The sequence below is a fragment of the Erpetoichthys calabaricus genome, chromosome 16 (assembly GCF_900747795.2).
Source record: "Erpetoichthys calabaricus chromosome 16, fErpCal1.3, whole genome shotgun sequence".
NCBI classification, from domain to species: Eukaryota; Metazoa; Chordata; class Cladistia; order Polypteriformes; family Polypteridae; genus Erpetoichthys; species Erpetoichthys calabaricus.
The window spans coordinates 72926214-72938227 of NC_041409.2; the positions used below are offsets into that span (position 1 = coordinate 72926214).

At 41.7% G+C, this 12014-nt stretch overlaps 1 protein-coding gene across 1 annotated transcript in view; it reads left to right on the plus strand.

The window, feature by feature from the left end:
- Positions 1 to 2988: 2988 nt before the first annotated feature.
- The window catches only part of atl1 (atlastin GTPase 1), a 31550-nt gene continuing 22524 nt past the window's right edge, over positions 2989 to 12014 (plus strand). The window contains exons 1-3 of the mRNA XM_028821872.2: positions 2989 to 3141; positions 8016 to 8266; positions 8355 to 8489. Coding sequence (XP_028677705.1) covers positions 3108 to 3141; positions 8016 to 8266; positions 8355 to 8489 — 420 coding nt within the window. The 5' untranslated portion in view covers positions 2989 to 3107. The remainder of the gene's footprint in view (positions 3142 to 8015; positions 8267 to 8354; positions 8490 to 12014) is intronic.

Genomic DNA, 12014 nt, shown 5'->3' on the forward strand with positions numbered 1-12014 from the left:
CTCATTAAAGATTTCAAAGAAAGGAGTCCACTGAAGAAAGAAAGGGTTATCTCAACAAGCTTTACGATCAGTGCCTCCATTTTAGGAGCTGTTGAAGGCTGCACTCACACAACAGTCTGTATCTCAATGGCTGTTCACTGCAGCCAGGCAGAAACCAAAAGAAACGAGTCAAGTCAGGGTATCTACTGCTTCACCCTACAACCTGGTCATGATGAGGATGGCACACAACAAACACATGTACACATCTGTGCACAATACAACACTATATTTAAAAAAAACAAACAAACCTTCAGGACTTTCATTCACACAACACCTGGGATTCTATTAAATGTCTGTAACATGTCAAATCAGTTATCACTCCAACTCTGGACTTCATCCATTTTATTCAACATTCCTCCTTCTGTCTAACTGTCACATATGCATCCTGGGTGCAGCCTTCACTTCAGAGACCACCAGCTGAAGGCTTAACAGCTGAAACGTTGCATTTCCAACCATCTGGGGCTTTTTTAGTCTTGAATTAAGGTACTGTACATCCTGACACAACCTTCCCTAAATAGTTATTCCACAGCGGGGCTCTGTGGGCAGACATTTAGTTTTAAAGCCTATAAAATCATGAAAAGCGAATTTCAAAAATGATATTTTTTCTTAAAAAAAAAATTGATATATCCACTATTACAATGTTTTAAATTAATATGTCTCATTTCAGTGGAATAGTTCGTAATCAGCTTATAGGCCAAGGATCTTCTCCATTAGTATAGTGCCTGTGGATAGATATGAAAGATGCTGTATTGGATAGATGGGAAAATCGCTATATAAAAAGATACTTAATAGACAAATTGGAACATCATCATTATATATGGTAAATAGATAAAAAGAGTGCTATATGATAGACAGAGAGCTAGATAGATATGACAGACACTATATGATACACATTCCTGCACTTATTAATGCACTTTTATCACTCAATTGGTAAATCTAACAGATTAAATGAAAACCAAAACCATGAGTGTGACAGGTTCAAAGTTTTGCCACTCTTTATTAACACCTAATTTTTGGGGAATTATCCTGTGTGTGCCCTGCGGAGGGCTGGCGCCCTGCCTGGGGTTTGTTCCTGCCTTGCGCCCTGTCCCGGCTGGGATTGACTCCAGCAGACCCCCGTGACCCTGTGTTAGGATATAGCAGGTTGGACAATGACTGACTGACTATCCTTAACCAGCCTATAACAAACTCGCCATGATAGTGTCTTAGTGTAGCAAAGAATAGATATGGAAGGTATAGACAGCTATATGTAGGCAGATGGATAGACATTACACTAGATAGGAAAGTTACTGTATTAGGTGGATATGAAAGGCACTATATAAAACAGACAGGTACAAATGGTCATATATTTAGAAAGATTAAATTCATTATAAAAAAAGATATATGTGAAAGGCACTATATTATAGTTACATTTATATAGTGCTTTTCTAGACACCCAAACACTTTACATAGACAATGGGGAGTTACTTAAACCACCATCTAAATGTAGCACCCATCTGGATGATGGAACAGCAGCCATTTTTGCATCAGTACACTCACCACATAGTTATTAGATGGCGAAGGGTTAAGAGATAGTAAGCCAGTTAAAGACAGGGGATGATTAGGGGGGGCCAAATTGGTCTGGCCGTGGTGGGTAGTTTAGCCAGGACATCAGGATAGATACTTCTTTTTTTGAAGGATACCCAGGGATTTCTTATGACCACAGACAGTCAAGACTCCAGTTTTAGATCTCCTTCGAAGGACGGTGCCATATTTACAGCACTGTTTCCCCATCACTGTACTGCGGCATTGGGATGCACACACAGAACAAAGGATAAGTGCCTCCTGCTGGCCTCACCAACACCTCTTCCAGAATCAACCCAAGCTTTTCCCAGATTGTCTCTCATCCAAGTGCTGGCCGGGCCCGAACATGCAGTTGGACGACCTGTTCTGAAATAGAGAGTGTATCACTGCTGTCAAGACGGATGTGAAAGTTTCTACTTTAGACATCTTTCTGCACATATTAAAGGCCATTGATCATTTGATTGTCAAATCTGACAGAATAACCAAAAAATAAAACCATAAATGTGGCCTGACAGAAGTCCCAGCCTCTGATGGTTTCTTTTAGCTTTTTCCCCTTCTCTTCACAATCTTTGCTAATGATTGTTGTTCAATGAAATTTATAAACCAGTAAGATGACCTCATTTCTTGAGAGAATTCCCAGAACCCCATTAGTTTGCGTTTATCAGCATCACGTTTGGCCACACAGCCATTCACATTGCCTTAGTTTCTCTGAGAATCAAGGCAGAGGGTGCAAAATAAAGTAAAATTAGTTCAAGTGTAAAATAATTAATAGAAAAAGAGTGTTAACAAATAGCTGAGATGTTTGGAGAAATTAAAGGACAGCCACATTCTTTAAATTATATCTATGCACAAAAGTACAACTTGATTCTAGTTATAACGAAATGGTCTAAATAAAGTGTTGACTCTTTGTCAAGTGCTGTGATGACATTATTCACATGTAAACCCCTTGGGAGAGAACATGAGATGCCACTCTGTTTCAATAAAGCATTTCCTCATGCAGGTAATATAGCACCGCATTGTTAAACATTTTCCATTCTGGGTTTCAACTGTTAATAATATCGGAGCTGTGGTCTTGCAGCCTTGTTGAGCTGAGCTGGGAGCCGTTAAGCAGGTGAACTTAGTCCTTCGGCGCCCTCTTGTGGTGAAGTGCGTGTGTCTCTGGTGTGGATACTCCATTTCTCAATTACAATTGTCTCACTTCCTCGATTCCCTGGAAGACACGAGCATCTCGGTTTATTCTCCAGAAAAGTCACTGCCATCTAATGGCTGAGCGCGGTACTGCAGTGTTTTCCCGCCTACAGGAACATTTCCGCTTTCTCAGCTGCTGCGAGCTCCTCCAACGTGATTGGCAGAAGCATCCCCCGCTACGCCCCCTGACGGTTGAGAGATGGTACCTCAAGCTACTGCCTCTTCTTCCCAGCATCTCTGAACGCATCTTCGGACTCGGCTGAAGAGAGGAAGCCTGTGCCAGCAGGGCCTTATTTATCATTAACAAGATTAGCATTATGGCCAGGAACCGAAAAGAAAGAAACAGCTGGGGTAAGTGTGCCGGAGTGTGCGTCGCGATAATGTCCTCGCGACTGTAAATCACCCTCCTCCTCCTAGACAATTACTTACACCTCCGCCCAGATCGCGTACCGATGGTGTGAGAGAACCGTGAAATGACGAGTGGCCGCGGGCCTGTCCGTTTCCTGTGGAAATTGCCTCAAGATGTGTAAAGGCAGCAACGCACAGGTGCGTCTGATGCTTCATTGTCGGGATGGCCCTACCGCTCCTGTCCACCAAGACCGGCACAGCCATTACCGCACTCCGGCCACGGCGCTCACTCTGAAAACAGGGAGGCAGCTGACATTTGAATCTGTCAATAATTAATAATTAATAAACGCCAAAGATGCGTAGTCTTCCTTTCTACCACCCATTCAACACCTGAGTTTTTTTACTCTGAAACCCCGTGTCCGTGCATCGATTCGGGGGACAGCCGCCTGTGCATTCAGACTAGCGTATGTATGGTGGCGTAGGGGACTTCCCTGGGGCGCCAAGGCGACCAGGAGGGCCACGCATTTCATGTGCAGGTTCTGGGCGCGTCAAGGCGTGTCAGATGGGCATCAGCTTTAGTTGTGAGTGCTTTAATGAGCATGGGTACCGACCTCCACCGATCAATGATGACCACTTTAACTCTGACCATTGCTGGGAGTATAGTAACCACATTTCATATTTGTGTTGACGTTACTGCCGCTGACTGTACCTGCTTGGTCATTTCTGCAAGGCGTTATATTTGCACCTCCAGTTTTCTCCTTCACTTGGACATTGTGCCTGTTGTGAACTGATATGTTAGTGCTACTGACTAACAGCTCACCAAGCCAACTTTGGATCCCAGCTCCATCTCCGCCTGTATCTATTTGTTTCTCTCTGTAGTTTCCTCCTGCATTTCCAGAGGTGTGCGTTATACAGCACTTGAGATTTTGATTCTAAAATAGTATCCATAATAGACTGAACACTTACAGTAAGTAGGTGTTTAATCAGTAAATTAATGGATTTATACAGACTGACGGGCTGATTCAGATTTTTCACTAGCCTCAAACTGCCCAGTTTTTTTCTTTTTGCCAGAAAGTGTGGCATGTAAAGCACAAGGCTGCCTGCACAATCCCTTCACCAACTAGCTGTGAGTCACTTTACCTGGCAGTACACCAAGTGCAGAATCATGAAAACCAGGGGTTCTCAACGTTCAGTCCAACCAGTTGTTCCAACCAGTTTCTCAATCAGTCTGCCATTGCTACCTTCTTGATCTCTTTGTTTAATTTGCTGTCCTGTTTTTTCCTTTTATTTTTCATCTAGACAAATGCAGTAGTGTTAGATTTACAATTAGAAGAAATCAAGACATATTTGTATTTTTTCTTTATCTTTAAATGTTTACTATTCACTTTTTCTCAGGGGTTTGCATTCATAATTGTACCTCCATACTGACAGGTAGTGATAAGCAGAGCAGGCACCAGCCCAAATGGCTCTGAAAGGAGCAGCTACTTCAAGGTTACTCACTTGAGTGCATATTAGTAAATAATTGTCTAAATAAACAGAACATTAAATAAATAAAAATACAGGAAAAAGAACAAATTATTACCTATCTAACGCATATAAATTCCTGTTCCATTCAGTGAAAATATAGCATAACCAGTTTGTCATTTGCAGATGGTTGTACAAAGCATAGATACTGGGAAGTAACAGGTTGCTTAATAAACCTCTTTGGCACTCACACCAAACATGACTTGGGCTGAAAATTCATTATTATTATGGTTAAAACAGAGTAGGCTTGGAATTCTGTTATTACAGTTAAGCCAAAGTCAGGCTCGAGGGGAGTGTAATGATATACTTTTCCGTATTAAGCCTGAATAATTCTCGACACAGTGTCCTGCTGCCATTTAGTGGAAGAAATAACATAATGCTGCAAAAAACTATAAATATTTCTATACGCTCTGCCCTGGTAACTGTATGGTCATTCTTCGATATTTATGAGTTGGGGTGAAGCCTCCAATGAAAAGCACAATGGCAAAGGAAAAGCCATAAAGGCAGTTTTACAACAAACTGAAACATTGGTTAGTTCGAGTTTTAGTGAGGACAATGTGAATTGGTCATCAAATGTTGACACAGTTTGTGAAACGGATGTATAATATGGCACTGTGCGGCTGAACCGCTGTGATATGCATGTTGAATTCGGTCACATGAAGCAACAGTAGCTGCATGACAAAAAGGCATCATAATTGTGATCAAGTGCAAGGACAAGTATGACATTCGCCCCATAAGCACTGTTCACAATGCGGAACTGTCAGTGTTCATGTCAGTGGATATGTAGAAGTCGCTAGGCCTTGTGCTGATGTAGCCTGCAATCACCCCAGGGGTGTGTGGATTGTGCGGATCAGGCATTGATATTCTAAACACTTGTGTGCAAACAACAGAAGAAATGTGCACAAAGAAACACACTTCTACTGTCCTGATTGTAATGTTGAGCAATGCATTGGTGACTGTGCTAAAACATGTCACACAAAGAGCGCGTACTAAATCTGCACCAGTCCAGCTGTGGGCAGCACACACATCTTTCCTTCTCTATTTATATTAACATTTTGGTATTTACAAGTTTCTGTTACATGTAATAGGGCGGCACGGTGGCGCAGTGGGTAGCACTGCTGCCTCGCAGTTGGGAGATCTGGGGACCTGGGTTCGATTCCCGGGTCCTCCCTGCGTGGAGTTTGCATGTTCTCCCCGTGTCTGCGTGGGTTTCCTCCGGGCGCTCCGGTTTCCTCCCACAGTCCAAAGACATGCAGGTTAGGTGGATTGGCGATTCTAAATTGGCCCTAGTGTGTGCTTGGTGTGTGGGTGTGTTTGTGTGTGTCCTGCGGTGGGTTGGCACCCTGCCCAGGATTGGTTCCTGCCTTGTGCCCTGTGTTGGCTGGGATTGGCTCCAGCAGACCCCCGTGACCCTGTGTTCGGATTCAGCGGGTTGGAAAATGGATGGATGTTACATGTAATAACATTTTTCCTTGTTGGAAAAAAAATCTGTGGTTTTGGTGTGTTTTTCCAGGGGTAAACATAAAACTAAGGGGGTTAAGATTGGGGGCCAATTAAGTGAAGAAGTAAGTTGGGACAGAAACCATTCATGTAAATAACTATATATATACTGTGCCTGCTAAGGACCATAGCATGCTGGTCTAAACTTACTTAGAAGGCTGGCGTCCTTCAACATCTGCAATAAGATGCTGCAGATGTTCTATCAAACAGTTGTGGCGAGCACCCTCTTCTACGCAGTGGTGTGCTGGGGAGGCAGCATTAAGAGGAAAGACGCCTCACGCCTGGACAAACTGGTGAGGAAGGCAGGCTCTATTGTTGGCATGGAGCTGGACAGTTTAACATCTGTTGCAGAGCGAAGGGCGCTCAGAAGGCTCCTATCAATTATGGAGAATCCACTGCATCCACTTAATAGTATCATCTCCAGACAGAAGAGCAGCTTCAGCGACAGACTGCTGTCACTGTCCTGCTCCACAGACAGATTGAGGAGATCGTTCCTCCCCCAAACTATGCGACTCTTTAATTCCACCAGGGGGGGTAAACGTTAATATTTAACATTATACATAGTTATTGTCTGTTTTTTTTTCACCTGTATTATTATCATTCTTTAATTTAATATTATTTATTGTATCAGTATGCTGCTGCTGAAGAATGTGAATTTCCCATTGGGATTAATAAAGTATCTATCTATCTATCTATCTATCTATCTATCTATCTATCTATCTATCTATCTATCTATCTAAACAGAAGTGAAATGACACGTTAAAGACGTTTACAGGCTCAGGGAGATCTGTGGAAGAGATCACCTTAGGTCTCATACTTGAATCAGAGACAAAATATTCAGTGTTGGGGGCAAGTGTGTGTGCACATTAGGAAGTTGCTGTGCTGAAGGTGTGGTCCAGAGATCAGCATGTCTGTCATAACCCCTGATTGGGAGCCTTTAGCTTAGAAGTGGCGTAACCTGCTAGTTTTAGAAATGTGGAAGTGACTTTTCTACAATATATGTTTAAAGTGCCTAAGGAAGGTGCTGTAATACCATATACTGATCACTAGTTCAGAACCAAACCCTTCATTTTAATCTTACTGCATTAAGATTGATTGCAGACCTCTAGACTTTCTAGATCATGGAATGGATTTCTAGTATAAGTGTGTTTGATCAGCATCCCGTACAGAACACGAGATGCACATTTCCCATCATTAGAGTGGCATTTCTTCTGCACTTCAGTAAGCTGCACATTCATTTAAAGAGTAAAGCTGAGTGATTTATGGATGCCTGTGCTAGTGGTCCTTGTGGAATGCTGTAATATTATGCGAGAAGCATTGCAGGTCAACCTCGGCGTGTGCTCTGCACTCTCTTCCTTGACTAGATGATGCTGCCTTCACATTAGGCAGAGGAATGACTCGGCAGCTCGGCCTAACAAAGCTGCTGCGTTCAGAGCTTATGCAAAACACAGGAGAAGTGAGCCTACCTCACAACATGTGGATGAACCATGAACTACGAAGCTTGGTCAAATGTAGGAGAGGTCTATACACTGAATAGGCAAAATGACAGGTGACCAAAAAAAAAAGAGAAATTGCTTGAGAGACTAATGTTCTATGGCCAAGTCTTCCATTTTAGAATTAGTGCAGAGTGGGCACTTTCTTAGCACACAGGGTGCTCTTTTAAAGATGGCACCATAACCATTTGACTACACCCCTTAACATCACATGTGCATGTACATAGCCCACACGTTCTCTAAACTGGTAGTAACAGTTAATATCAAAAAAATTTAGCTGAAGAAACTTTTGAAATAGAATAACATGAAAAAATAAAAGGCATTTTTTACTCATGATTGAAATTTCAATTCTGACAACAGGTGGTTTCTCAGACAAGGGGGCGTATGACTGGAGCTCTGAGGAGGAGGAGCCCGTAACACAAGCAGAGCCAGTCCAGGTCCTCATTGTTAAAGATGACCATTCCTTTGAGCTGGATGAAGTAGCACTCAGCAGGATCCTGTTGTCTGAGGCCGTACGGGACCGAGAAGTCGTGGCTGTGTCGGTGGCAGGAGCCTTCCGCAAAGGCAAATCCTTTCTCATGGACTTTATGTTGAGATATATGTACAACCAGGTAAGATCACCAGCCAGTGCAAACTGGTTACTTAAGTGTAGGTGTCACTGCAGTGCCAACATTTATTCTTGTGCTATCCAACTTTTAGGGCTCTGAAGACTGGCTGGGCTCCCCAGATGATCCTTTGACTGGCTTTTCTTGGAGAGGGGGGTCTGAACGTGAGACCACTGGCATCCAGATCTGGAGTGAGGTTTTTCTAGTTGACAAACCCGATGGCACGAAGGTAAGAATGATCTAGATGTCACCATCCTTAATGTAGCACTAGATGATAATGGGAAACCTGCAAACAAAATGATCCATGCCCTGGATGGTTAAATTGGAAAAAAAAAATGTCAAGAGAGCACCATTTAGATGTGCCTGTTATTTAACAATGACTAAATCTTACAGTGACCCAGAGCTTATATCCTTTTCCAAAATTCAACTGCCTCACTGTGTCACTTCATTGACTTATAGGGTTAAGTTCGGCATTTTTTCAAGTCAAAGTAATTTCTTCACAGCTGTGTAAGCCCGTGCTGTAAAAAGTCCAGGGTCCTAGAAACTATTGAAATCGTCAGAAAAAAAATTGAAATGTAGAGATGTCTGGTAATTGACAGGAACTACTCTGGGCATCTCTCTGTTAGTTTTCGTTGTGCTGATGTGCTCACCTCGCTAGTGTATTGGCAGCGGGAGGAAAAGTAAAAGGGATACCGTTTTGCCGATGTGCTCATCTCACTTGTGTAAGAGTTTCTCTCTTTTCTCAGCGGTTTTACTTTGGCAACAGAGTCGCTTTCTTCTTCCGAATCGTTAATTTGGGGCTGCCTTGCCGGATCTCTGAGCTTCATGCTGTAGTAGCCACGCACATCCGGACCGGACAAACAGACACACATGCACTTCCACACGTAGACGGTTAGTTTTCTGTTTCGTCAGAGGCGGCGCCCTTGCCCCAACTCCACCTCTCACTTCTGGGCCGGACAGACACACACACTTCCACGCGTAGACGTTTATGTACAAGATATACATACACATATATACATCCATACATCTGGCATGTGAAATTGTGTACTAAAGTCCAGTGTTTTCTATAAAGTTAAAAAGTGCATTGGCACTTTACACTGGAATTAAGAGGGCATGGAGCACCACTGGAAAGTAATAGCCTTAAGACTTACTGAACACGGCCATTTTTCAAGTCAAGACAATTGTCAAGTATTGATCTACAGGCTTATATATGTAATTTTTGAACAAAAAAACAACCAAAAAATATTCTGTGATTCAGCCATCTTAAAAGAAAATCAGCTGTGTGCGATACATCAGCACTCCTAGATTTCCACAATAACCTTTCACCCCACCAGGAGTGGTTTCCCCTCAAACAACAAAATCACAGTAAACTGTTCCTTCCACATGGTCTGTTCTGTTTTGCCTTTGTGTTTATGTGAGAACTCATACAAGTGAAAAGAAAACGTAGCCTTACCTCTAGAAAAATATTACCAGGAATACATGCTAAAATGATCACCACCATATCCCTTCTGTTGTCATAAACACGTGGCATGTTTTCTGTTATAGAAATTCAAAGTGGACGTATTTGGTAAGTTTTAGGCTTTTATTTCACAGTAGTGCTTTGTGTCTCGATGCCTCCACTGTAAAGCACCAGTGCAGACAAAATATTTTATTAAATTTATAGAAAACGCTGGACTTTGGAACACAATTTTGTGTGGCAAAGGCATATATACCAGGTGTGTGAAAAAATAACTGTTAACTTAAAAAAAATACTCAACTTATCCTTTAAGCATTCTGATTAACTCGTTTCCATTTGTCATATCATTAAGATTTTTACTTTGCAAGTGACCCTGAGTCTTATATTATGGAGACTGATGTTTTGTATGTGATGGCCAGCTGATTTTATGTACATAAGTCACAGCATGCTTTGGGAATCCGAATGTCTTCGTTAATGTTACCCATAATGGCTTAATTGAGAGAACAGGCCACATCACAAACGGACAGAACCTGAATGTGTCCGCAACAAAGCCATCCAGAGTAACTATTGGCTCTCGAGTGTTTAGCCACTATGGTTCTACCTGTGATAAGATCAGATTTTGATGAGCTACAGTAACTAATGAGCAGTACCAGTTGGTAATATGCCTGTTATAGCTGAAGTAGTGTGTAATATGGACAGTTTCATAGTCAGACGTCTTGACATTTTCTTATCATTTTACTTTATTTGATCGATCTATGGACAGCACTTTGGTATAGTATGTAAGTGCTCTGTACAGAGTTTACATTTACTCTCACACTTTAAAGCTATAGAGCTCTGTCAAATTGTCCTTGTAGATGACAGGGTTCTAGCAAAGTCAATGTCATGATGTTCTGCTGAGTGTATTGGCAACTCTGCCTTGATTTGGTATCAGTGAGGGTCTGTTTTAGAGGACGTCCTCATTAAAGAGCATTTCACCTACCATTCCATGCATGAAGGCAGAGATATCGTGTGGATCTGGAGGGAGGCTAGCATGGTGTATGCTGTGGTCAAGGGAGGTGCTGTGTCCGGCTGGTGTCTAGAAGGGACCCCAGGTCCAGTTTCCCTAGCAGGAAAAAGCAAATGAAGTTAAAACATGTGATCAATTTGACTCTTTCAGAAAGAAGGGTTCAAAAAGATTATTTGCTTACTGAGTAAAACAGAACAGGAGAGAGAAGGCCTGAGCGAGCAGTGTTCAGGTACTAGAAGCTGAGATTGCTACCAAATGAAAAACCTCAAAGAGAATTTGTCTGAGAAACCATTTTTCTTGTGTTAGAAAAAGGTCTGTCCTAATTTGCCAAAAGAAACAAAGTGCAGACAATTACAAAGGTGACAGCTTCTGTTTATTAAATTTATTTATTCTATTTATTAAATAAGATGGCTGCGAAAACCACATGTTACACATGACATTTCCCAGCAACGTGCGATGACATAGATACCAATTCTGTAATGGTGATGTTTGATAATGACACCAGTAAATAGACTCAATATGAAAAAACGACATTAACAATACAGACAAAAATGGCATAATTAGCTAAATGCTAAAAAATTAACAGGATAGACGAGGAGCGTATAGAAAAGAGCACAAACATCCCTTAGTGAATCGTCCAGTCTGTAGTTGAATTGGTTTATATTTGACAGTTCTAGCCATGGCGGCCTGTGTGTCATCCTGAACTCCAAACACATCCATGTACCTGTGGTCATGTAGCTGCTTTCAAACAATACATACTGCACTCCATTGGCCATGCCTATTTAATCACAGTTACCATTGCATAGCAGTCAGTAGCAGCTCAACCGTAGTAGGAGCGTGGGTGTGACCTCCACCTACCAAAAGAATTAAATAACAGATGGAAAGTGTTTGAAAATTCTGAGAACATCTGGATTACACAACAAATACATTTTTGAGAAAACGGCTTTGATTTAGCCAGATATGACTATAGTGTGCTTCTTACTATAAATGTGCGAAAATTTCATTATTATTTAATCAAGCCAGTATACTAAGTACACTTAGTACTAATTCCATTTAAGATGTTATGGTTTCAGCTGAAAAATGTGGGGAACTTTGAGAATAATTGCCTTTAACGAGAGTGTTTCACTGTTGATTTGCTACACCCAGTAACCAGAATTAGGGGGTAGGTACTTATAATCATTCTATGTAAGACCAAAGTAAGATCACTGGCTGTCTACTTTTATTTTATTTTATTTTGAAAATACCAAAACATGCTAAATCAATGATACCAGAAGCATGTCCAGTAATATATT